Below are 23,637 nucleotides of genomic sequence, written 5' to 3'. Positions count from 1 at the left end.
AATACAATTATTTGGGTGATAAAAGCAGATATAACAAGTGTTTTATGGCTCTGTAAAGATACTTTTGAGTATTTTCTCTTCTTAAGTTGTCTTCCTAATGAACACTTTGATGTAAATGAACAGCTCTTAAAAGTAGCATGTGGTTTTGGAATAGATCACTCTCTAATTTTAGAGATTAAGTTTGTTTAAAAAAATACAAGTAGAAGAAATACTGAATTTCCACAGAGAAATACTGTTATTGAAATTCTGATGCTTATCACTGAATTTCGCTGTGTTTCCCTACGAGATGTCTTGATATTTTAATGTGAGTGGCTTTTGCGAAGTGTTGGACCCTTACTATAAATGTGGAAGGAAGTAAAACATTTAATTGTTAGCAGTGAGCATGTTAAAATACCTTCTGGCTTGTTTCAGGGTTAAGGAAAATCTTGGAACTGCAATATTTAAAGAATTTCTTTCGTTGGATGTGTGATACCAGCTCTTCAGCTGTCCTTAGAAAAGACAGGTGTTGTTTGAAGGACCTGTTTCTATAGAAAAGCCTGCGTTTTTGACTTTTTAAAACTTAACTGTTAAGCCCTGATTTCCATGTTTGCCTTCCTACTTGTTTCCTGTTTGGAAAGCTGACTTACCACTTCTTAGGCCTATATTGCGCTTGGCTTGATAAAGCACGTCAGAGGTAGCAGGTATTTGGTGAAGGTCACTGATTACTGGCTGTTGGTTAGCCCTTCTTGCTGTTGGCTTGCAGGAAGATGATTTGGTTGTCTTTGGCAGCAAAGATACTCGTTGTGTGTTGCCAGAGATTCTCAGAATCAGCTGGATATGCCCTTGGATTGGACCTGAAGGGCTGTCAAGTTTAAAACTTTGTGAAGTCTGGTGCTGCCACCAGTGAGGAGTGACTTAGTGATTAAATACAACCTCAGTTTCTTGGGCACACTGATCTCTTTTCACTCACTTCTCCCTTTCCATATAATCTGGAAGTACTGAAGCCTTGCAGATGTTCCATCTGCTAATGGAATAGCATATTCCCTGCTTTCACAGATCTCTTACCTGCCTTAGTAGTTCAAGGAGTCATTTATATCACCCTTACCATTAGATTACAACAGATTCAGAATGAAGAAAATCATGGGCATTATCCTTGGTAAGTGTCATCACACAGAACTTGTTTAAGTTGACAAGTTTTCAGTAGTTGGTATGGGATTAACTTGATTAGATTTCAGCTTTATTTAAAGAAATTATAAATTATAAGAGGATGCACTTGATTCATGGTGTACCATCTGCGCAAGTGAGATATGAAATATCAGTCCCCTGTAATCCTTTGTATTTAGAATTTTTAAAGGACAATACATGCCAGGTCACTCAGGTGGGGAAGATTTGAATTAAAACTTTGCTCGGGTTATGTCTTAAAAAGATGACCTTTAGCAAATTGTTGTGTTGCACAGCTCTCAATATATATCAGAAGCCATTCTAAACCAGAAGTTTGGAAGGTCAGAGATCAATTTAAGTGCACATAAAGAGTGTGGAGATGACTTTCCCTAGCACTGTCTGTAGCTAACAGGAGGATGCTGTGTGGACAACTGGGACCATGAACTTTGAGTCAAGGCTCTGGAAAAGCAGAACTCTCCTGGCAACAGAAGATGAGCTTGGCTAAGCTAAAACTTGCTTTGGGTTTATGTATATCTCCTGAAATCACTGTCTGTTTGAAAACTGGGAAATAGCTCTATTGATTTTTTTTCTATGTTGAAAATGTACAGTCTAACTGTGAAAGGGAAATTTTGCTGTGCTTTGGGTTTCTCTTTTTTTTTAAGGTGAAGAATATAAAGGAATTTCTTGTATTCACAGGGGGCTATAGCTGATACAGGGAATTAGGCAGTGATTCAAATCCCCAAGCTGCTGTCATAATTGGATCATCCTTCTCCTCTTCTGGTCTGGTGTTTGGCTTGCTGTGCCTCAACTTTCTGTGAAGCTGAGCTGTGCTGTTCTTGCTTTATGCCAGATTTATTCCAGATGCCTTTGGAAATCAACCAAAGCCCTGATCCTAACAGTATCAGCATTTTCTCTTAGGATCTAGTCCTAATTTTCTGTATTTAGGAGATGATCAAGATCTTGTAGTATGGCTTGTTAAAAAAGGTTTTATTCTCAGGTCTGTGCTCTCAGACAAGAGAAGCAAAATCTGCTTAGCTCTTCTGTTTTCCTAACACACTGATTATAAGGACTTAGTATGTGAAGATAACTGAAAAAGCAGCAAGGAGTGCTGCTGTCCTGTTCCATTCCTGTTTGAAAGACTTAAGCATGGGGGGAAATGGCAGAATCTTCACTTCAGATGCACATATTTCCGTTTTCTTAACTGGTTCTGCCCAGAAGTTACATCTTGTGAGCATGCATTTCAGTATTGAATTTACCTACTGTGCCTTGTATTTTGAAAGTAATAGTTTTTAATCTTGTTTGGAAAACAACTACTTGTGATTCCTGCCTCATCTAGACTAAATAAAATGAAATAATGAAGGAGCTGTTACTTACACTTAGTTTGCATTATCACACTGCAGATTATGTATAAACTTAACTGTATTGCCAGTACAATAAGGGATATCTTATTGAAAAATTCTATGCATTGTTCTTATGAAACTTTTCTGTGACCATATGATCCTGATGATCTGTATAGATATTTATATTGTGTATATTTTACTCAGATGTGTGAAGCGTTGAACTGTTAATTTAACTCTGAAATAGCGTTAACTTGTTTTTGTTCCCACCGTTTTCCAAGAACTGTATCTGTCCTTATTTATTTTGGCACTTCTGTCAGGTGGCTTGTGGTATTGTGCTCTCTCTTTTTGTTTTGGTTGGATAAATACACAATATTAGAGTCTCTAAGTAAGCCCTGTTTGTTTTATGTTACTTAAAAGTAAACTGTAAAGCACTGGTTTATGGTTCTGGCCTAATGCCAGAAGCTTCACTGTTTTTTGCTTAACTTTGGATTTGTTGGAATTCTGGCAATAGGTACTGTGATTTAATTGTTGTTGGCATTCAGTAATGAAGGAGTTGTCTTGCTGTGATTTTCTGTTAGGTAAGCGTGGTCCAAGACTCAGTAAATATATCAGGACAGTCTAATACAAACACTTTGAAGGTACCTGAATGTCGACTAGCAGAAGATTTAGGGAATCTCTGGGAAACAACAAGATTTACAGATTGCAGTTTTTATGTAGGAGGACAAGAATTCAAAGCTCATAAATCTGTCCTTGCAGGTACTTTCTACTTTTGTATTGCTATTATTTTGTAATTTAACTCGCTATAAGTTTAACATTTGATTATATTTAATATTTACTTTTCTTGATGCAGCACGATCTCCAGTATTTAATGCGATGTTTGAACATGAAATGGAGGAAAGCAAAAAGGTAAGCTTCACTGAAAATGTTACATGTAAATATTTGTACCTTGTGAAAGAGGAAAACGTTGAAGAAAACTTGAGGTACAGCAGATTGAGGAGGATGAGGGTTCTTACGGTGCAGGAGGGACAGTTCCTGAACCTTTCCTGTTGAGTTGTGAGGGAGTTTCTCTAGAAAGAGTGGAGAGGTGCTGGAAGATTTGGATTTTTTTCAGGCGCTCGATTCTGCCCTAGATAATGTTTTTAAACATTAGCTACTGGTGTAATTGACCTGGTAATCTCTGCCCCCATTTTGCCTCAATTTGTAGCCTATCAGCTGATTGACTTGACTAAGGTTTCACTGTAGAGTATTAGAGTGTTTTTTATGGTAACCAAGAAACAAGAGTCGAGTTATGACTGGAATTAAGCCCTCAGGCAGTGGAACACTTCTTTTCATTCACAGCTTCTGCAGGTACTTGACCTGTGTAAGTGTTTTTGATGGGTGGTTACTTAATCAGCAGAGCGCTGCTTGTGCTTTTATGCACTTGATGTTTCCTGCAGTGAGGAGCTGTTTGTGTCTTTTGAAGAAGGACTATCAAAAATGGGTTGGTTGTAGGCAGAAACCATGGAAAGGTGAGGAATTGATCACCTCACAAAAAGGTTATGATGGATGATCATCATTTGGCCTTGAAAACTGCAAGATGCCAGATGTGTGCACAAATCCGTCAGGTGAACGTGGTGCTGTGGTACAACCGAGGGTCACTTTCCTTCCCAGCACCTCTCCAGTTTGGAAACTGTCCCAGGTGGAATTGGAGTATTGGGAGCATTTTGTTGAGGTTCCTGGACTGAAGGAAATCCAAGCAGGTCACAGCTTTTTGTGACCATGTGCCATGCCAGGCATGTTCCCAGTGGATCTCCAGTGCAGCCCCACTCCTAAATAGGAAACCAGACCATGTTCATCTCCTGTGCCTGGGATTTTTATACTCCATTCAAAAGTCTGTTACGGGATTGGTCAAGCTTGCAATAACACTGTTGTATTAGGGCAGTCTTCAGCTGTGTAATGTCAGTTCAATGTGTTTGCTTTCTGGATTCTCAGAACAAAACCTGGGCTGTGTTGACTCGGTTTAAATTGAGCCAAGAATGGCTCAATTTGTTTTGTCTGCTGCTCTAACTTCTGATATTCCAAACACATTGTCTTTGTGTTGGAAACTCAGAAACATCTTTAAATATTCCTGAAACTGTCTTGATTTTTATGTATGTCTGTGTGATAGACTCTTGTGCATTTCTAGGGGGGAAAAATGCAATTACTTTTTATTGCTGAAGCTTTTCCAGGTGATTTCTGCCTAACTTTTAAGAGATTTTTTGATTGCTTCCACCTTAACATTGTTGAATGTTACCTTAAATTTGTAGGGGTTTTGTATGATGGATGGCGAATGAAAACTTGTAGCATGCATGCAGATGATATTTAATATTCGCTTTGAAATTGTAGCTAAAAATCTTTATTGATTCTTCTTCTTTACCAGAATCGTGTAGAAATAAATGATGTAGACCCCGAAGTTTTTAAAGAAATGATGAGATTCATTTACACAGGAAAAGCACCAAACCTTGAAAAAATGGCTGACAATTTGTTGGCAGCTGCAGACAAAGTAAGTAAACGACTCCAAAGTTTCCAAACCTGGTGTTTGCTTGGGGAGTGTTGTCTGAAAAAAAGAAAAATATTATTTTCAGATTGTTTGATATGTATTTTACTTTGTTAAAATATGAGAAGCAGTTCTCATCAGAAATAAAGGAAGATAGGAAAGAACAGACATTTTTAGCAGTAGAACACTGATAAATCCTTTCTTAAAAAGAAGTGTTCCAGGTATTTATTTAGTATCAATTTGTTTTAGAAATTGGAGATCATTAATATGATTTGGAAAATTTGGTTTTGAATAAAATGTAACTAGATCTTTGTATTCTTCAAGAAGATTTATCCAAGTTCTTGAATTAACTGTGTTTCCCTAAAGTACTGCTACTTTAGAATTTACAAACGTAATAGTTCTGATCTTTCATTTCTTCTTTATTGGGATCTTGTCTACTCTTGAAATTGTTGCTTTTTGAAATACTTTTTCTACTGTGATTCTTGAGATGAAGGGATTTACAGCAGCTCAGCAGTTAAGGTTTTTTTTGAATGCTGGCCTTGATTTAGGGCATTATTGATAAATGTAGAGACTTATATTGTAGAGTTATATGATTGTCTGCAAGAGGAGAAAATAAAGATGAAACCGATTCAAACAGTGACTTCCTTCAAAAAAGATGCACAGTTTATTCATGCAAAATATAATATGGGGATCAGTTATTTTCCATCAGATTTCTCATAGGCTGTATCAAATGTACGAGAAAAATAAGGAAATTCACAGATGACTTGGGGCTAAACTTAGATTTGTTTTAAACAATGTAGTTTGATGAAACCCCATTGTATCAATTCTTGCCCCTCACTTAGAGATGTGAACCCCTTCAATGCTCATTTGTTTCCTTGCTCCTGCTCCCTTACCAAGCAGGAGTGAAATGAAAACTTCTGAATGAGTTATTTTTGTTGTTGTGATAAAAAACCCTGTCAGCAGGGTCTGTAATTACTTTGTGCCAAGCCTAATGCCTGTGTTACATTTGAGAACCGTTCAGGGCAGCACGTTGTGCTTTGCTTTCCTGTGTGGAAGCAGTTTGAGGTTAAGCTCGGGAGGCACCAAGCCTGGCTGGGAGTGTCTTTAAGAACTGTAGAGATGAGGACAGAAGGAATGAGTTTGAGGAATGATTAGTGCAGTTTTTCTCTCTCTCCAGTATGCACTGGAACGGCTGAAGGTCATGTGTGAGGAAGCACTCTGTAGTAACCTCTCGGTAGAAAATGTTGCTGACATTCTTATCCTCGCAGATTTGCACAGCGCTGAACAGCTAAAAGCACAAGCAATAGACTTTATTAACAGGCAAGTAACACTTATAAGACTCTAAATATGTTTGTGTTTATACTTGGTGGACTTTTTCAATATTAGCACACCTCTCTTGCAGGTGCAGTGTTCTTAGACAACTTGGGTGTAAAGATGGGAAAAACTGGAATAGCAAGTAAGTTTCCCTGCCCCATGATGTTCTGTACAAACACTGCTAAGTAGACTGCAGATCTTAAGAACTGTTGCTTCATTTCCACACTACTGAGGCCTGTCACTGACTGTAAGTAAAGTAGGGTTCAGCAGATGCTACCCCAGTTATGCCTGTGACTCCCCCTTTAAATGACAGGGAATGTTAACCGCTCTCCAGCGTGAGATCCTAACACTAGCTGGTTTTCATTCCCTCTCCCAGGGGCATAGTGCTGTGAGATGATGGAAGCAGCCTTTAGAGAGAAAACCATTCTCAAGAGTACCCAGGTTTGTGCCTGGAGGAGTGATAACCCCAGTGTGGTTTTGAGACTTGCTTGGGTCAGTCTGAGCCTGCAGTGTTTCCACAGAAAGGAGGGCAGTTGCTCTCTTTCTTTGCCTTTGGGGACGTGTTTGTGCACCTTCCCACATGCCAGCACAAGTGCTCTGAAGGCCACACAACTCGTCAGTCAGGTCCCTCTGACTCTAAGGGCTCCTGCCTACACTGGGAATAGTCTGAGACTGTGTGGCTCAGGCTCTGGCACTGATTGCAGCAGCTCAGGTGAATCAGAGTGGAAGGCAGCCAGCTGCAGAATTGCTGGTGCTAGGCTCAGACAGTGTAAAGGGCAGTGGAGCTCTTACTTCTTACCATCAGACTCTCCAGAGAACTTAAAGGCTATGTTGTACCAGTTAGTTTAAATTTTTGTTTCTCCTCGAAACAAAAAAGGCTTCACAGGCATAATGATTGAGCATGATGTGGAAAAGAAGTGGGTGGTGAAAGGTAAATAGTAAAATGCCAGTAATAGAGATAAGTCAGAATCATAACTATATAACTACTTGATGTATTTCTTCTCAAGTGATTTGGAAGTTCCTGAGCTGACTTCTGTCTTGAATATTTGCCTAGTTAACATGCTGGTCATCTTTGCTTCAGCTGAAACATCCACAGTAATTCAGGGAAATAATATGAGAGGGCCTGGCTTAATTTACTGACTCTGGGCACCAGGGAGTCTGAACTTTGGTATTGTTTCTCAAGGCCCTTACCTTCACTGACTTGCAGCAGCAGATTAAAGGCTTGCATTAGAAATCTGCCAAAGGTGTTTTAGAGATCATGTGGTGTAGAGGTCAGCTGATGACTTTGTGCTTGATAATGTTCCTGAAACAGCATGAAGGTGCTCATGAAAGGCTTTTGAAAATGCAGAGCAACGGGAACTTGGGATTGACGCATATTACTTCCAAATTACAAATTTATCCTGTGTCAGTGTGACATGCAACCCAGCCAGTATAATATTCTTCATGTGCAAAGTGAATTTTTTGCTTTTTTTCTATATTATTTCACCAAAAAGTAAATACATACACTGAGTAAATATACTGTTTTTAATCTCCTGGGTGTCAATATGATACTTGCTGAAAGCTGTTGTTGCTTTTGTGTTAGTTAAAAATCTGCAGTGGCCATTGAAAGCTATTTTGAATGTGGCCCATCATCTGCACTGGAAAAAGAGTGAATATTCTCAGTATGCTCCACTGGTACTGAGACTGCAGGCTCCCAGTGAAGGGGTCTGGAGCCAGCCAGCTAATCTGCCTTCATGGCTCTTTCTAGGAGATGAACTACGTCATTTTTGCTGCAGTTTCAGCTGATTCACCTTGTCATCCTTCCCTCTCCCCAAATTGAGCATGCCCTTTTATGTAATGAGATTATCATGTCTTCCCTTGCTTTTCGTCTCAGACCTCATTTTCTTGTAGTTTTCCTCTTAATTGTTTCTCCTGAGCGATTTCAAGGTGGTTGTTCTGACACTGTTCTCTAGCTGAGGTCTGGCTGGTACTGAGTGGAGCAGAACCAAGTACCTTTTGTCCCACATCTGATTAAATTTCTATACCCAAACTGCAGATTGCTGCTTCTCTCTGTTGGCACCCTCCCTGGCATCCACAGTCTGTTCCATGATATTTGACTGCACCTCTGCCTTGCCTGCTCTTCTGCACCGTGCATTTGGTTTGTAAAATTGTGTGACTGTTCTTCATGCTTCTGTTTTCAGCCAAGCAACAGACATAATGGAAACTGCAGGCTGGAAGTCCATGATCCACTCCCACCCTCACTTAGTAGCTGAGGCCTTTCGCGCTCTGGCGTCTGCACAGTGTCCACAGTTTGGCATTCCACGCAAACGGCTAAAACAGTCCTGAAATCTTCCATGAACTCTAGAGAAATTGGACTGACTCCACTCCTCCTTGCCCAGAGGTGTTTTCACAAACCATAACGAGAGTTTTTGTTATCCTTGTCCACAGAACAGAAGCTGAAAAAGCCTATTGTTTGCTTTTCAGATGGATAATTTATGGTTTAATCCTCAGCTTTAAATTAGACTGATTACTCTAATTCACTGAAAGGCCTTAAATTATCTTCAATGACTCTCTAGTCCATATAGTCTAATGTATCTTGATTTTTTTATTATTATTTTTTAATGTGCCTTGTCTTTTTGACTAGGCTCTGCAGGATTGCACTAGCTCCATAATGCAGTAAAGTTGATAACTGAAGATTAATTTTTGAAAGGGATCTTCCATTATTTTCAGAAGAAAAAAGAAAAAAGATTATAGTTTGGTCCTGTGCTAACTGGAAGGTTTTGACTGGCCTCTCGTTAAAAGCACTTGACCCAGAGGCACATCATGTACCCTAGGCAAGTGCTAAATATAGGGAGAGCCTGTTTACCTTCAGTGAATGCCTACAGGCTATTTATGGCAATATACTGCTTTGAACATAATTTATTTTTCATTGTGGGGGCAAATATGCAATGGTTTGGCCCAAAAATGTATTTTCATTACAGTTTGTAATGCTTATTGTGTGTGTGTCAAAGCTGTCCAAGCGGTGAAAAGAAACACAGAATAAACCTTTTGCTTGTGTTTCTTTACGGTCCATCATTAGTTTACATTTAATGCAGAACTGAACGAGAGGTGAAAGAGTTCAATGTGAAAAGGAATAGTGTTGTATATGGAATAAATATATCCCAGTGTATGGCTGCATAGAAGAGTCAAGGATGCATAGAATGACCAAATGTAAATTGAGGAAATGGGCCAAATGGATTTTGAATATGCACTTTTAATGTGTAACTTTTGTATGTTGTGTGGTACATATATATTTTGCTTTTGATGAATTAATGAGGTACAGGTAATTGTGGCTTAACTTTTTAGATACATTTTAAGATGCCCACAGCCACATGGGATTTAGTTTTGTTAGAAAAGAAAGGCATGCCTTTTTAAGACTCAACTGAAGGTGGCTATTGCGAGCTTTCATATTTAAGTAACAGAATATTTTCGCTTATTTGAAAAAGGCATGTGAATGGTAAAAACTTTGAGGGGATTTTTCCCATCTTGACGTCCATGCACGGCTCCCACGAACACCTGGGGAGGCTGTGCACACATCGAGGAGTATTTCCCTGAAATGTCAGATGGTATCTGCAAGCAGAGACTTGCTCAGTCTTGCATTTCAGTTATTGTACTAGCATTGTGGATGGTATTGAAATTCTGCATAATGTGAAAAGGATGAAACATTTGTAAACTGCTTGTCACGGGCCAGTTCTTTATTATATGAACCTTAGCTTTAATATCAACATCCTCAGTGTTTGATAGCTTTGTTTACAATTGGGAGGAAAAGTCTGCAGTAGTGGACACTCTAAATGTTCCCTGAGTTATTGCATTGAGTTTACTGTAATAGTGATTATATGCTGTATTTCTTCTTTTGGGGGGGAAAGACTTGGGTTTTGCAGCGGGGAATGGGAGGAGAGCTCACCTAATTTATAAACGTCGTTGCGTAAGGGTTTGAGTTTGCCTATTAAAAGTCATGCAGGGAGGAGAGAGGAGGAATTTCAGATAGTTCCTCCATCCTCATTTCATTGAGATTCATCTGACTTGCTCTGAATGAAGTTTTGAGAAGAAGGAATATATCATTTTATACTTCGGCATCTAGTAAACCACTTACAAAGGTAAATTGGAAAAAAAAAAGATAAATTGGAAAAAAAAAAGCCTAGTCCAATTTTTAAGACTAAAACGTTTAAACATGATTTTTTTTCTTACCCTCTAACCAAATCTTTATGATGGCTAAACTGTAAACCCAGAAATTTTAATAATACACAAGGCATCGAATTACATATTTACAGAGATTTATCAGATTTTAAATATTCATCTAAGATACGGTCTCATAAGCATTCTCCACAACAGGGAGGTGAAGGTGTTTGTTCCAAAATCATGATGCTTTTGTTGCACTGTGAAATGTGTTGGGACTACAGCTCCTCATCCTCATGTCTGTAAAACTCACAGCGCTCGCGTGCAAAGTGACGTGAATATTTAATGCTGTAACAGGCCAGCCTGTTCTGAAGTAACAACTCACAGTAATCAGATGGAAACCTTAAGGGTTTCTGGAAATTAGTATTTTTTAAAGCCTAATAGCATACTTTGTACCAAAAACCCATCAGACACTGTGCTATCATCTGCATCAGAGAGTGTCCCCTCCTCGAGCCAGGCAGTGTGACTCGTGTGTTACACTAACAGGAAAGAGCCCTCTGCTGATCCATCTGGTCAGATTGGACTTTATTTATTTATGCTTTCAGGTTCTGTCAGATCTTGAGAAAAAGTTAAAGCAGTTGCTGTATTCTTAAGTGAGTGCACTAATTATTCACCTCTTTAATTACCTACGTGCGGTGTTCTCACTGGAACAGGACATTGGTAATTACAACCTTCCCCTTTGGATTCAGTAGCTCGGTTTCATTCCCCACATCTCAAGAACTTGCCTTTAAAGCCTCAGTTGGAAGTGCAGCAGATCAGGAACGATTCAATAATCAATGGTCAGGTTTTTCCAGGCTGAAATCTTGGGGGTTTTTTCCCAGTTTTCCCTCCAGGTTAGAAATATGCCGTATGAAGGTGCCATGTTTTGGCTTGCCAACACTACTCTCTCAGATAGATGTGAACCACCACTTCCATGCTTTTCTGGGGAGAACCCTGCATGTGTCCTGTGTGTGTGTGCGTGTGTGTGTGTGTGACTGTGTGGTGTTTTTTTGTCAAGGGTGACTTTCTAAAAATAAGGACTCAATTTGCTGTTAAAATGCTATTATGTATTATATATATTTTTTTTCTTTTTCTCCATTCAGACCTCTCCTAAGGAGATGCTTTGGGTGGAAGTTGCTTCAATAAATAATCCTTATTTCCTAGTCCATTTACTGCATGCAGAAGTATGAACACACTGTGCCTTTTTAGGAAACTCTTGCAATGAAGGGATGTTATAAAAGGGTGCAAGGCCTTTGTAAAACATATTTCTAAAGGTGAAGAAGAATACTCTTTGGTACACGATTGAGATGGAAGAGTTCAAGTTGCATTTGACCTCTGTTGCATGTTGATTCTTGCTTCCTAAATTCAATTTCACCGAGGTACAAACCACACAAACAAGTGGAATAAGTATTACAGATACAAGTCGAGTAATGTTATATTTTTGTGATATTGTGATAATATTTGCTGTTACAAGATAAGTGTATGTCAGAATGTAATAATCCTGGACACAAGGTTACTCTAGTTCTGATGTTTTTCTAAACATTGAGTATTTAGTATAAAATTCACCTTTGCACATGAGATCAATAGAAGACCTACACAGAGATTGTGTTCCTTTTAAATGCTCACAGCAAGGCTTCTCCTCTGGGAGAGTAAAAGCCATGTGCAGTGTTTGAAACTGTGTTTCATAGAAGGCAGTGAATTGCAAATGTGAGGTACTGCTACCTGAAATGTTGTCGAATTTCATTGAATTTTACAGTTGATTAAAATTCCTATGCTTAATTGATTATTTTTTCTTTTTCTTTTTCTTTTTTTTTTTTTTTTTTTTTTTTTTTTTTTTTTTGGGTAGTTGACAAATGGAATGTTACCTGTCCTTTGTCTGGTGTCGATAGCATATTTAGTGCAGAGCTTAGCTCCTAGGTTAGCCAAGACACTTAGTCTCGTATCTTGGCTTCTGCTTACAGTAAATGGACTATGTTTGTAAAGGGAATTCACTATTTCAAGTGTTTTGCAAGGAACTTCACTGTATTTGTGACTTGGTTTTTGAAGGCCTAAGATCAATGAGTCCTATTTTAGAAGTTAAACCAGTGAAATGACTTGGACCTGTTTTGGGGTGGAAATGTTAAAGAGAATTCAGATATGTAAACAGTTGTATCAAACCATCCAGCCTTTTTTTATCAGCTGATGTTAATGGTGAAATACTTTTTGTACCTTGTTGCTGAAAATATTTTTGCGTTTCAGCACATCAAGTTACAATAAAGTTGTTACTTATAACAAAGTGTGTCTGTCTTTATTTGTTGTCTGTACTTGCATTTGTTCCCAATGGCTACCTTTGCTTTGAGAAAGGTATTTTACTAGCACTGCCAGTCTAGTGTCAAATATGCTGCTGTACTTTTGGAAACCTCTTTTGGGGAGGATCATCTTGCAGCCTTGCTCTGATCTCCATTAACTCGGTTATTTGTCCATTTCGACACTTTAAAGCTCTGGACAGCTTAACTTGTGTTTCCCTTCCACAGACCCTCTCAGGACAAGAGGAGTTGATGCTGTGATAACAAAGATGGGATTGGTGGGTTTGAAATCCGCTTTCTTTCTTCCACCCGCCATCCAAACCCATCATCCTTTGTCCTGCCAAAGAGTAAAGGCTGCTGATGAGCACATCCAGCAGGAACGCTGCTGGCATTTGTTACAGGAGAAGTGGCAGCAGGAGGAATCCCTGGGTTCCATGTGGTTATAAATTGCAGTGATAGCTGGGATTGTTGATAGGCTGCTCTGTGCACGTGGCTTTGGACACGCTGAACTGCAAATGATGATGTCAAGGTAAGTTCTTTTATAAAAAAAATTGTCTGGGTAGGTACATGCAAGATTCTCCAGGTGTGCTTAAAACATACATCCTTTAATTGACTCCACAGTGATCCAGTCTAAGCTTCCTCGTGGGGTTTATGTCAGTAATGGCATAACACATCCCCACAGACAGGTCAGTAACCTCTGAGGGTGCAGGACTGGTTACCACTGTGAGTGGTATCAGAATTTATGCTGTCCAAATGTCTGAGCTGAGCTTCAAATTCCAGACAAAAATATTAACCTTCATTATTTCTTTTTTTAGAAAGCTGTATTTTTATCCTTTCTGAAGATGATTTTCCTCCCAGTTGTTTTTCTTGTCATCATAAAAAGTTTCCTTTGTTATTCAGCAAAATTGACTCAATGAGCATTGATGTAAAAAACCACCTGTTGTCTTTCTATAGCAAATTCCAGGTTTTTGTGTGTAAACTGAGCATATGAAGAAAGCTTTTTCCTCTTAGTTGAACATTGTTGAAAGTATTTTACAGCCCTGTGTATGTCCTCTTCCTTTAAAAGGGACAAGCTCAAATATTGACTCTCAATTGGGGATAGAGGCTGACAGAGTAAAAACCATCTCTTGCTGTACAGAATTTCCTGTCCTGCCCTGTGCTGAAGACATGGTTTGATGTTGAAGTATTTGAGTGCAGCCTGAGCAGTCAGCTGAGAAATTAAAGTTGATTAAAGTGAGTCTTTGTGCCACTACTCCAAACCTCACAGTATTAATGGTTTTCTGTGTTTTAGATGGCTTCAGTTACAATTACTATTCAAGGTAGAATATTGCCCATTCCACTACAAATCTTTTTTACCATGTTTATTAAGTAAATTAGATTAAAGATGCAGCTGCTTCCATTACACACAAATAACTTTGCACTTAACATTGTGATAGTTTGCTAACAGGAAATGCTATTAATTGCCACTTAAAATTAGTCTTGAACAGTTTGTTTTTCTGCAAACTTACTTGGCAGGTTTCCCCTAGAAGAACATGCTTTTTGTTGTCAATTTTGAAGATTTCTTCTTCGTAGTCTTAGAGAAAGTTGAAAAAAATACAAGGAGTTGAGTGAAGCATTTCATATGTGAGATGCAAAGGATTTGCTTTTTCCATTGCAAGCACTGCACCAAGGAAAAAAAACATCCCAGGCTCAGCTGAGAGAAGCCTTGAGTGCTTTGGAATGGCATTCCAGGGGATGTCAATAGGTTATGTTTTAGACAGAATGAGAAGTTGGTGCTCTAAGTGTAAAATCGGGCTTGTCATGAGTCAGCTTGTGATTTTGGGACTCAGGAAGAAAAAAGCAACTTTGCAGTTTTCATGGCCTTGGCTTACAGAGAAGGTACCAGGAGTGTTTTGAGCTCTTGGTTAAAATGTTCTGAAGGAGCCTCAGAGCTGCAGCAATACCTGGTGATCATCATCCTTCTCTGAAAATGTTACCTGACACCAACTTTTGTCCTGCACTCTTAGCAGAGCTTGGAGCATAACAATATTTTCGTGCAGGTACCGTGTTTCAATCAAGGGTAGGTGTATAATGAGTGGAAATCTCTGCTTTGCCCAACTTATGCATGTTTCATGCGTTGGCAGTGATAGTCATGCAGAAAATAAATTACACCATGTCAGACTTGGTGCTGCTGATCCGAATGGAGACAACTGGTGCTGCATTTTAAGCAGTTAGTTTTTGACTTCCCACGTTTCTCCCTGCACAGTTGACTGAGCCATTTCAGTTAAAAAAGGTAAATTTTGAAGCGTATGCAAAAACATTCTAATAGGGTGAAATCTTAAAGCATGCAAGCTCTAACTCCAGGCTGACCTATTTTAACCTTAATTGCCACATAAACTATTTATGTTTTCCATTTTTTAAGTTGGTGACTTTTCGGTAAACTTGGAAATGTTTTTATATATTATGTACACAATTTTCTAACCCAGCTGTGTTTATTGAATCTTGAAACTTTTGAAACAAACCACCTACTTGCTACTGAAATGTGCAGCTGAAATGTTTGCCTCCAGCAAAGACTTAATCTTTCCTCTGGTACTTGTGCCATCCCCAGATTAAGAGCTGTGCTGGTTCTTTGTAAAACCCATGCCATATGTTTTTAAATGGAGAAAAAAATGCCAATGAAATGGTGAACCTTGTGCCTGACACCTCTTGCAGATGGGCTGCTCTTGCCAGATACACATCAGGGAGTTCTTACACTACCAAGCCCTCACTCCTCCCTCACAGCAGGACTGGGGGTTGTTGGGCTGGATCAACTCAACTCAAACGAGGAGGATTATTGCAGGACCACAAATAGAGGGACATAAAATATTTCTGTATATATTGGCTGTTCTGGTCAAGCTGAATTTGAGGCGTGGGTATGGAGTAGGGTGGATATTTTTTGAATGCAGCTTTTTCTTCAAATGCCTTGCCCTACATCTCTTGTGGGTTTTTTTGAATGTGTGCTGGCATCTCTCAGATAATGTAAATAAGTACAAAATACCTAGTGAACCTGCAAATGCTTTAGAGTGAAATTTGAGCGAGTTCAGTTTTGCTGATTTAAAGAAATGGAGATGCAAATTTCCTTGTGACAGCGCCTTTAGCATAAAATGTGTGGTGTCAGATGTAGTTAATCTCAGAACAAACTATAAAAGGGGTTAAATTGTGTACTAGATTAGGAGAATACTCAGTATTTTACTGCTAGTGTTAGAATAGCAGACATCTACTTCTGACAAGCTGACAGAGCAGAGAATTGAAACTTAATGAATCTTAATGCTTTCTGTCATGTACTTCAATTTTCTCAAATTATTTCTCCAATTAGTTCTAGTCTTTGTGAAGGAATGATTAATGATAATTAATACATTCTTATAATTTGCATATTCAATCTCCAGTGTTTCTAAAAAAATACAGATTTGTGTATGTGGGCGAGGCTGGTTTCTGTGTTATTTCTTTGGGGTGCTGGGGTGTTTCAGATTTTCAGATTTATATTTCCAGTTGAACAGGGAGAATAAGATGGATGCATTAGGCAGTTTAATATGGTCTTTCCAAATAAATAATTTGGGCATAACCAAGGCTACAATCTTTCCTGTAAAGATGTTTTCTCTTTAGTGGACATGTAGGAAATGCAGGGGTACAAAGTTATTGTTAGGAGATCAACTCATCCTGCATCAGCTCTGGGAAACATTTACAGATGCAATTTGGCAAAACTGAGTAAATCCTGGAGGGCATCTGCTCTTCAGAGGTTGCTTTTGGTTTATTTTATTTTTAGAGTCTCTATATGCCTTCTTTATGTTGTCATTCATTTTGTTTTACCCATGACATGCACACATGGAGGGATTTGTCCAAATAATCATACGAATTTTGTGTCTAAAATCAGTTGCATGGGATTTTGAAAGTCACTGGTTTTTTTGTCTGCATGGGAACTCAGGCTTTCCCATGCTGCTCTGCAGGTATCCAACTTTTGACTCATTAAACCAAACCCAAAACCTGCCCCAGCTCTGGGAGCCTGCAAGGGTGGCGAGGTCTGAAATTAGCATCTCTGGGTAGCTCTAGAAATCCTTTTTTTAAGATACTCTTCCTCAAAGAAATGGAGTGTTGGCAGTTTCAGCTACTTTTTAAATCCATAAATACTTCATTCTAGTTGTTTTACCACCAGTTAAATTTGTGGTGTTTACTGGGGCAGTGTGCCCCAGATAGATTCACCTCTGAATAGTCTGTACAAATTGTAATTGAAGTACTTAAGCAGAGTATAAAAACTGGCTTTGTGGAAGAATTAGCCTGAAAAAAATATAGCATGGGTGTTCAGAATGTGTTGATTTGGTAACCAAGGGACACACTCAGCGGGAGCCTGCAGTTGTCCAATAAGGTATTGGAATATTCTGGGCAGTTAGAAGAAGAAGCAGAGGTAAAAAGTGCAGGTGTTTTATTACTTTAAAGGAGAAAGGTTTAAAGGACTGCGGGCTTTTCAATAATCAGCAGTTGAGTGTGCTCCATGTGGTATAAAACTAAGAGCATTTTGAAGTTGGGGCCACTTTGTGTAATAAATACTCACATCTACTCTCTCGGTCGTAGTCATTCCAGGAACAGTTCTTGTGTTTACTTTGTCAGTGCTGTCAAAAGAATCCGTAATCTTGTTGCTTGTTTGCAGAGAGCAAACTAAATATTTGTTCCTGATTCCCCCGGATAAAAATATGTAGGGGGAATGTGCTATTGCACTGAGATTGTCTTTAACAATAAACCTGGTTTGTGTTTTTGCATGAATTGCAAAGATGGAAAGAAGTTTTTCCTGGAGTGAGTATTTTTCTTCATTCTTCAGAAGTGAGGATGGAACCTAGGGCTGGCTCAGCAATGCTCAGTGCCACTGGGACAGCATCGGTAATAAAAATGAGCTTTATTTAGCTCTATGTAGAGATTTTTACCACAGATCTATCAGTAGTGCTGTTTTGTTTTGGGTTAACAGTTTTGTAATTTTTACCTGCTTTTCTTCCAAAGGTTGTGGGCTGGCTGGGTGGACCCAAGACATCACTGCTCACCTACCCGCAGCTGAGACTCACTGGGGTTGTCAAAAGCTCTTTATTCAGCAAGTTTGGCTTAAATAGTGAAGCTGGGGGTGAAATGAAGAAGGGCTCCTGTGTTCCCACCCCAGTGCCCTCCAGCAGGGCAGTAGGAGCGAGTGGTTGGGCAGCCACAGGAACAATGGGGCAATTGCAGTCTGCTCATGTTGTGATTCCTTCTCTTCAACATCTCTGTCAAATACTCGGAACAGAAGGTTCATCAAATAGTCGATAGGCAGAGGGTGATGAGTGCTTTTATTTCCAGTGAATCTGAGCTGGAAGTACTTGGTGTCCCTTTCACGTGGTAGGCCAAGTACTCTTTCCCATTTGCACCTTGCAGGATTTATTTTGTGCCCCTCTCCTGGGTATCAGCTGCTGGGAGTGGGTGAAGGGAAATGTCAGGAAGGGAGAGGTTCTGGCTGTGCTCTGAGTGCTGGGCTCAGTAACTGTTCCTGGGTGGGTGGGGGAAGAGCTCTCGCCGCCCTTGGGAGGAACTGCAGAAATAATTTGGAAGGGAAGAGAATATTTCCTTGCTCCTTGCCCCCAGAGCTGAGTGCTGACATCCTGTGTGCCCTTCTGCAGCCTGGAGAAGGGATCTGAACAAAGACACGTGGAAGAGCCTGGCGTGATGATGGTCCAGTTTGTTTTCTGAAAACGTTGGTTTAGCAGAACATCGCCCTTATTGCAGAAATGCCTCAGCCAAATGCACGTGCAGGTTGTGAGCTTTAATGTGCTTTTGTATCCTGCAGTAGATGAAAATGTCAGCCGTGTTCTCCAGATTTCACAGTCCCCTGGAATGCCTGGGGAAGCTGCACAGGTCTTCTGTCACTTATGTCCCACCAATAAAACAACCCTCCAGGAGGGAGTCTGTGCAGGCCATACAGCGAGATGCCAAATTAACTGCACCAAAATAATGAGTTAGCACCAAGTGCTAATTAAATATTGATGGAAGTCATACTTTCAATTATCTTCATTATGACACAATGTTTTATGTAGACATGAAACGCTGGGGCTGTGGGCATATATTACCATTAATCTTGTCATATAAAAATATTAGTAATTTCTCAAAAATCCACTGTAAATGTGCTGGAGGTCCCTGTTCAGGACCTTTTTGACAGAGTAAAAGTTTTTTTGCGTTCACCCCTTTTTCTTTTGAAGGAGGAGGGCTGGAAGGGCCGGCCTTGAGCTCGGGGAGCAGAGAGCTGTAGGGCAGCAGAGCAGAGAGGAGTCCAGAGTGGGAGTGACAGCAGGAGACACCAGAGAGATGTGAGCCAGGGCATTCTGCTTTTGGGAGAATGGGATGGGCAGGAGCCACTCCCCTCCTCGTGTGCATTAGCACTGAGGAAAAGGCCTTTAAGCCTAAGAAATTAGAGGATTTTTTAAAGAGAAGGACTTTTGTCAATCAAAAACAGAAGTCCAGAGGCTAATTAAATGGTGAGTCCCAGCATTCTCTAGACTAGAGGCTAATTAAATGGATAGGAAGAGTCCTTTCAAAACCAGTTTTATATGCAGCTGCCTTTGTGGAGGATGGACAGAATTTACCATGTAATTCACAGTTGAAACAGGTACTATAGGGTGCAGTCTTGTTCCTCTCAAGTCCCTTTGAGCTCTTCTAGAAAAAGAAAAAAAAAAAAAAATTCCAAGACCTCCAAAGTCTTCCAGGAAAATGTTGTCCTAGGAAATATTTTAATTTTAAATGGAATTTCTTTTTCATCAATATATAGAAGGCATAAACTAAGGTGAGAATTAATCCTTCCTGCAGACTTTGAAGAAGGGAAAAGTTTGTTTAGGACTTGCCTTGGTGGGCCTTCTTTTCCAAGCTGGAAAAGAGATCTTCCTGCCATCTCTGTGTGAAGCAATGGTAAATTTGTGTTAGTCTGCAGGAAAAAAAAAAAAAAAAAAAAAAAAAAAAAAAAAAAAAAAAAAGTGTTGGGTTTGTGCCTCTTGACCATAATTGGCAATTTTTGCAGGAGGTGAGCCTGAAGGATGCTCACAGCAATGACTGTGCGATGTGCCAGCGTGTCTGTGTCTCCATGTGGTGGATGGGCAAAAAAAATTCCTGTCCCGGGAGTGTGAATGTTCTTTGTCACTTCTGAGAGCACTGAAAGGTTAAGAGTGGAGACAGGTGGGCGACCATAATTAGGGAGGAGGGTGCGAAGCTTTTTATTGCAGTGGCTGCAGCCTTAGTGCCATTGTCTAAGCGTAAATTGTTCCTGAAAGATAACTCCAAGATTATTCACCCTGGATCCTCCCCGAGTCCGGGGAGAGGCATTTTCAAATTACCAGTGGTGAAGTGTGGCAGAGCAAAAGGAGCACTTGAGCTGAAGAACAGATAACGCCCAGCAGAGCAGAACGGCGGCAGCAGCTGCTGAGGAGGTAATTCTGTGCTCATAATGATCCCAACTTCTCTCCAAAACTATCGCTTTGCAAGCATCCCTCATCTAAAGTACAGAGCTTCCCCAGACCATCGGAATAGAATCTCTCCACATCCTGAGCATGTGAAATTAATGACTGAATATTATGCTGAGAGCCATTTAATTAAAAACACTTCCATTAATAATGCAGTTGGAGAGCGTGTGTGTGTTATGTAATTAAAGATAGTACATCAGTAAATGATACTATGCAAAACCAATTCAAAAAATTCAAATGAGTTGATGTAGCATAAGGAACTTAATACGAGTGGGAATAAAGTCAGTGTGAAATAAGCTCAGAGTTTTTTCCTGGAAGCTGCAATTAATCTGCTTCTGGTGACACAATTCAATACTTGTATTTTAAATAAGGGGCTTGTTTTAAAGATAACTGGGGTGGTGAAACAAAGCAGATTTCTTTCTCCCCTCTTTTTTGTCAAATATAAATACCCCTTAATGTCTGGACACTGATGAGCCTGGCTGACCTGGAGGATCTGGGCAGCCTTGCACACCATTCATCTGTGCTGCTGTTTTTGCTTGGAGCAGTCAGGCTGTGCTCGGCTGTGACAAAAGACTGTAGGTCTGGTATTTGTAGTATTTTTCCTTAAAACCAAGTGATGGAAGTGGAAGAGAGAGGTTGTTCCCTCGGGGCAGATCAATCTCCTGTGTGGCACTGCCTTCAAGAAGCCGGGGTGAGCAGGCATCTTGTTTTCCCTGGGTACTTTGGCTAATCCAAATCTTCCCCGACTGAAGTCAGAAACGCCTCAGTTAAATATATCTGACATGAGAAGTGGATTGGAATTAAGTAGCTCTAAGTACAATATAATAAATAGGCTTGCTTATCATCTTCAATATGGCAACTTGAAATAGTTTTTAATCCTTTAGTTTTACCTACTCAGAAATCTGTGTTAAATATTCTGTGCTCCCAGGTTAGCTGTGCTCAGCATCACCTGCTTCAGACATGTCCCACCACCTCTTCTTTTAAGGAGTGCTGCTGCCTTGGAAGGGACTGACAGCTCCTCAGAGCAGTTCTTCTGCTGGGCCAGAACACGTTCTCCTGTCCAAGTTAAATGAACTTGATGTGTTTTGAAAACCTGAACTGATTTTTTTCTTGTCATTCCCCAGCACAGCTGGGTGTGAGTTGCATTTCAGCAGGGGCTTCTGAGAAATGGGTGGGAGTGTAAGTGCTCTCCACCCATTTAAACCTCATCACTGGGATGTTTCTCTCGCGGCTATTTAGGTGTTTATCATTTCAGTCATGGAATGGTTTGGGTTGGAAAGGAATCTTCAAGGCCCTCTCGTTCCACCCCCAGCCATGGGCAGGGACACCTTCCCCAGACCAGGCTGCTCCAAGCAGGATCTCTAGCACAAAAGATGTCTTTTTTGCTGGGAAGCAAGGCTGACTAGAAGTTCAAAGCGAACACCTTGATGGCTTTTGGTGGGGGTGGTTTTTTGGCCATTTTTAACTTCAGGGCTAATTCAAATAACCTCCAAGTCTCATGTTCCACGGTTCTCTCTGCCAGTTTGGAACCAATTATAATGTATCACCTTTCAGACAGATCACCGGCTTATTTGGAGCTGTTAAGATAAGGTAGCCAAGGCTTAATTGGCTCCTAACGATGAAAGAGCCGCGCACTGTCTGGGAATGAGGCAAGAGAACGAAATGGGACTGAAATGTGGGGCTGCAGATGAGCAGGGTGGGGACTGAATGAGGTGCTGGTCTGGGATCAAGCTGGCCAAAAAGCTGCCTTGTTTTCCAGGGATGGTTTATGGGAGAGCACTGGGGTGTGTGGGAGGGTGTTCCAGGGGCAGCTGTTGCACAGGGGCTCCTCCGTGGTGCCCGTGCTCAGCCCCTGCCATCAGGCCGTGTCCTGAGGTGCCATGGCCCAGCTCTGGCTGGGAGTTCCAAGTCTGACCTCCTGAACAAGCCAAAAGAGACCACGGTGTCCCCACGTGCCAGCTCTGTGCTTCCCACCTCGCTCCTTTCCTGGTGGCTGAGCTTTTGACGCGCCCAGGGGAATGCTCATCACCTCTGAACCCTCGTGTCTGGGTGAGGAATCAGAATATTCTGAGTTGTGAGGGAGCCAGAAGGATCACTGAGCCCAGCTCTTAAGTGAATGGTCCATATGGGGTCTGGCCAGCTGAGCTGATCTCTGTGTGCACCTTCCAGAAAATGAAGAAAATAGACTAAAAAGTCCCTGAAGCAGTGGAGGTTTCCCCCTCAGTTCTGGCTTGAGCAGAGAGCAGTGTGAGAGACTCTACTTGGCCTGGCTGGCTGTTCAATTACTGTGGAATAGGAAGGTGCTGATACTTCTTTTGCAGTCTATTTTAGAGTCCCACCACTGTTTATGCAGGTAGGATTTTTTTCTTCTCCAACTAAACTGTTTTCCCATGACTGTGATTGCTTTTTAATTGGGCTGCAGCTGGTGCTGGATTTGTGCTGAGTTGTAGACTGAATTACATCTTTGGGAAAAGCTTTTTATGTGTGATTATTTTTTTTTTCCCCCCTTTCAAAATTCAGTCTGCATGGCTGGGGTTCTTGCTTGAGAGTTCCAGCAGCTCTGGGATTGCTTCTGACTGACAACCCCCCGGTATCTGGGGCTGGAGAGCAGTGCCATGGAGTTGGTGGCAGCAGCCTTGGCCATGTCCTGTGGGCTCTGTTCAGTTCCCATCGCTCCTGGCTGCGGATCTGAACAAGTTTTGGAGCCCCAAGCTCAACAACCCCCAAGGGAGGGATGGTTTCACACCAAGTAGGATATTTCATGATAGTTCAGCTCCTCTTCTGTAAACCCACTTGATTTGTTAGCTCCAAAACAAAGGACGCTGCTCCCGACGGACGCGTGCACGAGGTGCTCACGAGGGAGAGATGGGAATGGCAAAGTCTGGTTTTTCAAACTAGACACCCTACAGCTAAAAATCTACTTGATTGATGTGTGTTTCACTGAGCTACTTAGTGTAGAGCAGCTTGTTATTGTCTTTTTGACTGTGCAAATTTGAATAGAGACAGTGCTAATGACGAATCATTATTATACTATAAATAAAACATTATCCAGATTATGCTGGTCAACAGAGCATAAAACAAATAGCAAATTCTAATGTCCTTGAATTACAATTTGAAAAGAAGAGCAGCACAGGATGCTGATCTGCACTGAACCACCCTTGCTTGGTTGCTGCGAGAGTTTTTCCATTTGCATCAGGATCATCCAGGGGTTTGTTCATTTGGCACTGCTTGGTAAATTCACCCTAAAAAGCAAATGTGCAGCCCCAGGGAGCTCATGGCACGCAACGCTCAGCTCTCTGCTGTTCTGCGCCCTGCTGGCCCCTGTGGCACAGCTGCTCCTTGCAAGGGCCTGGGCACTGCCACGAGAGCCCCCGGCCGAAGAACTCGCAGCAGGA

The 23,637-nt window shown here is 40.7% G+C and overlaps 1 protein-coding gene across 5 annotated transcripts in view; it reads left to right on the top strand.

The window, feature by feature from the left end:
• Positions 1 to 12,757, top strand: part of SPOPL (speckle type BTB/POZ protein like) — a 33,158-nt gene extending 20,401 nt beyond the window's left edge. For 4 of the 5 annotated variants that reach the window (XM_040069475.1, XM_040069477.1, XM_040069474.1 and 1 more), the window contains exons 6-11: positions 3,059 to 3,236; positions 3,331 to 3,386; positions 4,879 to 5,001; positions 6,173 to 6,315; positions 6,398 to 6,451; positions 8,490 to 12,757. In XM_040069475.1, the coding sequence (XP_039925409.1) occupies positions 3,059 to 3,236; positions 3,331 to 3,386; positions 4,879 to 5,001; positions 6,173 to 6,315; positions 6,398 to 6,451; positions 8,490 to 8,634 (699 nt within the window). In that variant the 3' untranslated portion in view covers positions 8,635 to 12,757. The remainder of the gene's footprint in view (positions 1 to 3,058; positions 3,237 to 3,330; positions 3,387 to 4,878; positions 5,002 to 6,172; positions 6,316 to 6,397; positions 6,452 to 8,489) is intronic. The other variant, XM_040069478.2, reaches the window with a different exon arrangement.
• The last annotated feature ends 10,880 nt before the right edge of the window (positions 12,758 to 23,637 follow it).

The sequence above is a fragment of the Hirundo rustica genome, chromosome 7, assembly GCF_015227805.2.
Source record: "Hirundo rustica isolate bHirRus1 chromosome 7, bHirRus1.pri.v3, whole genome shotgun sequence".
Lineage (NCBI taxonomy): Eukaryota > Metazoa > Chordata > Aves > Passeriformes > Hirundinidae > Hirundo > Hirundo rustica.
The sequence above is the reverse complement of the archived record's forward strand: the minus strand, read 5'-3'. Positions and strand labels throughout refer to the sequence as shown.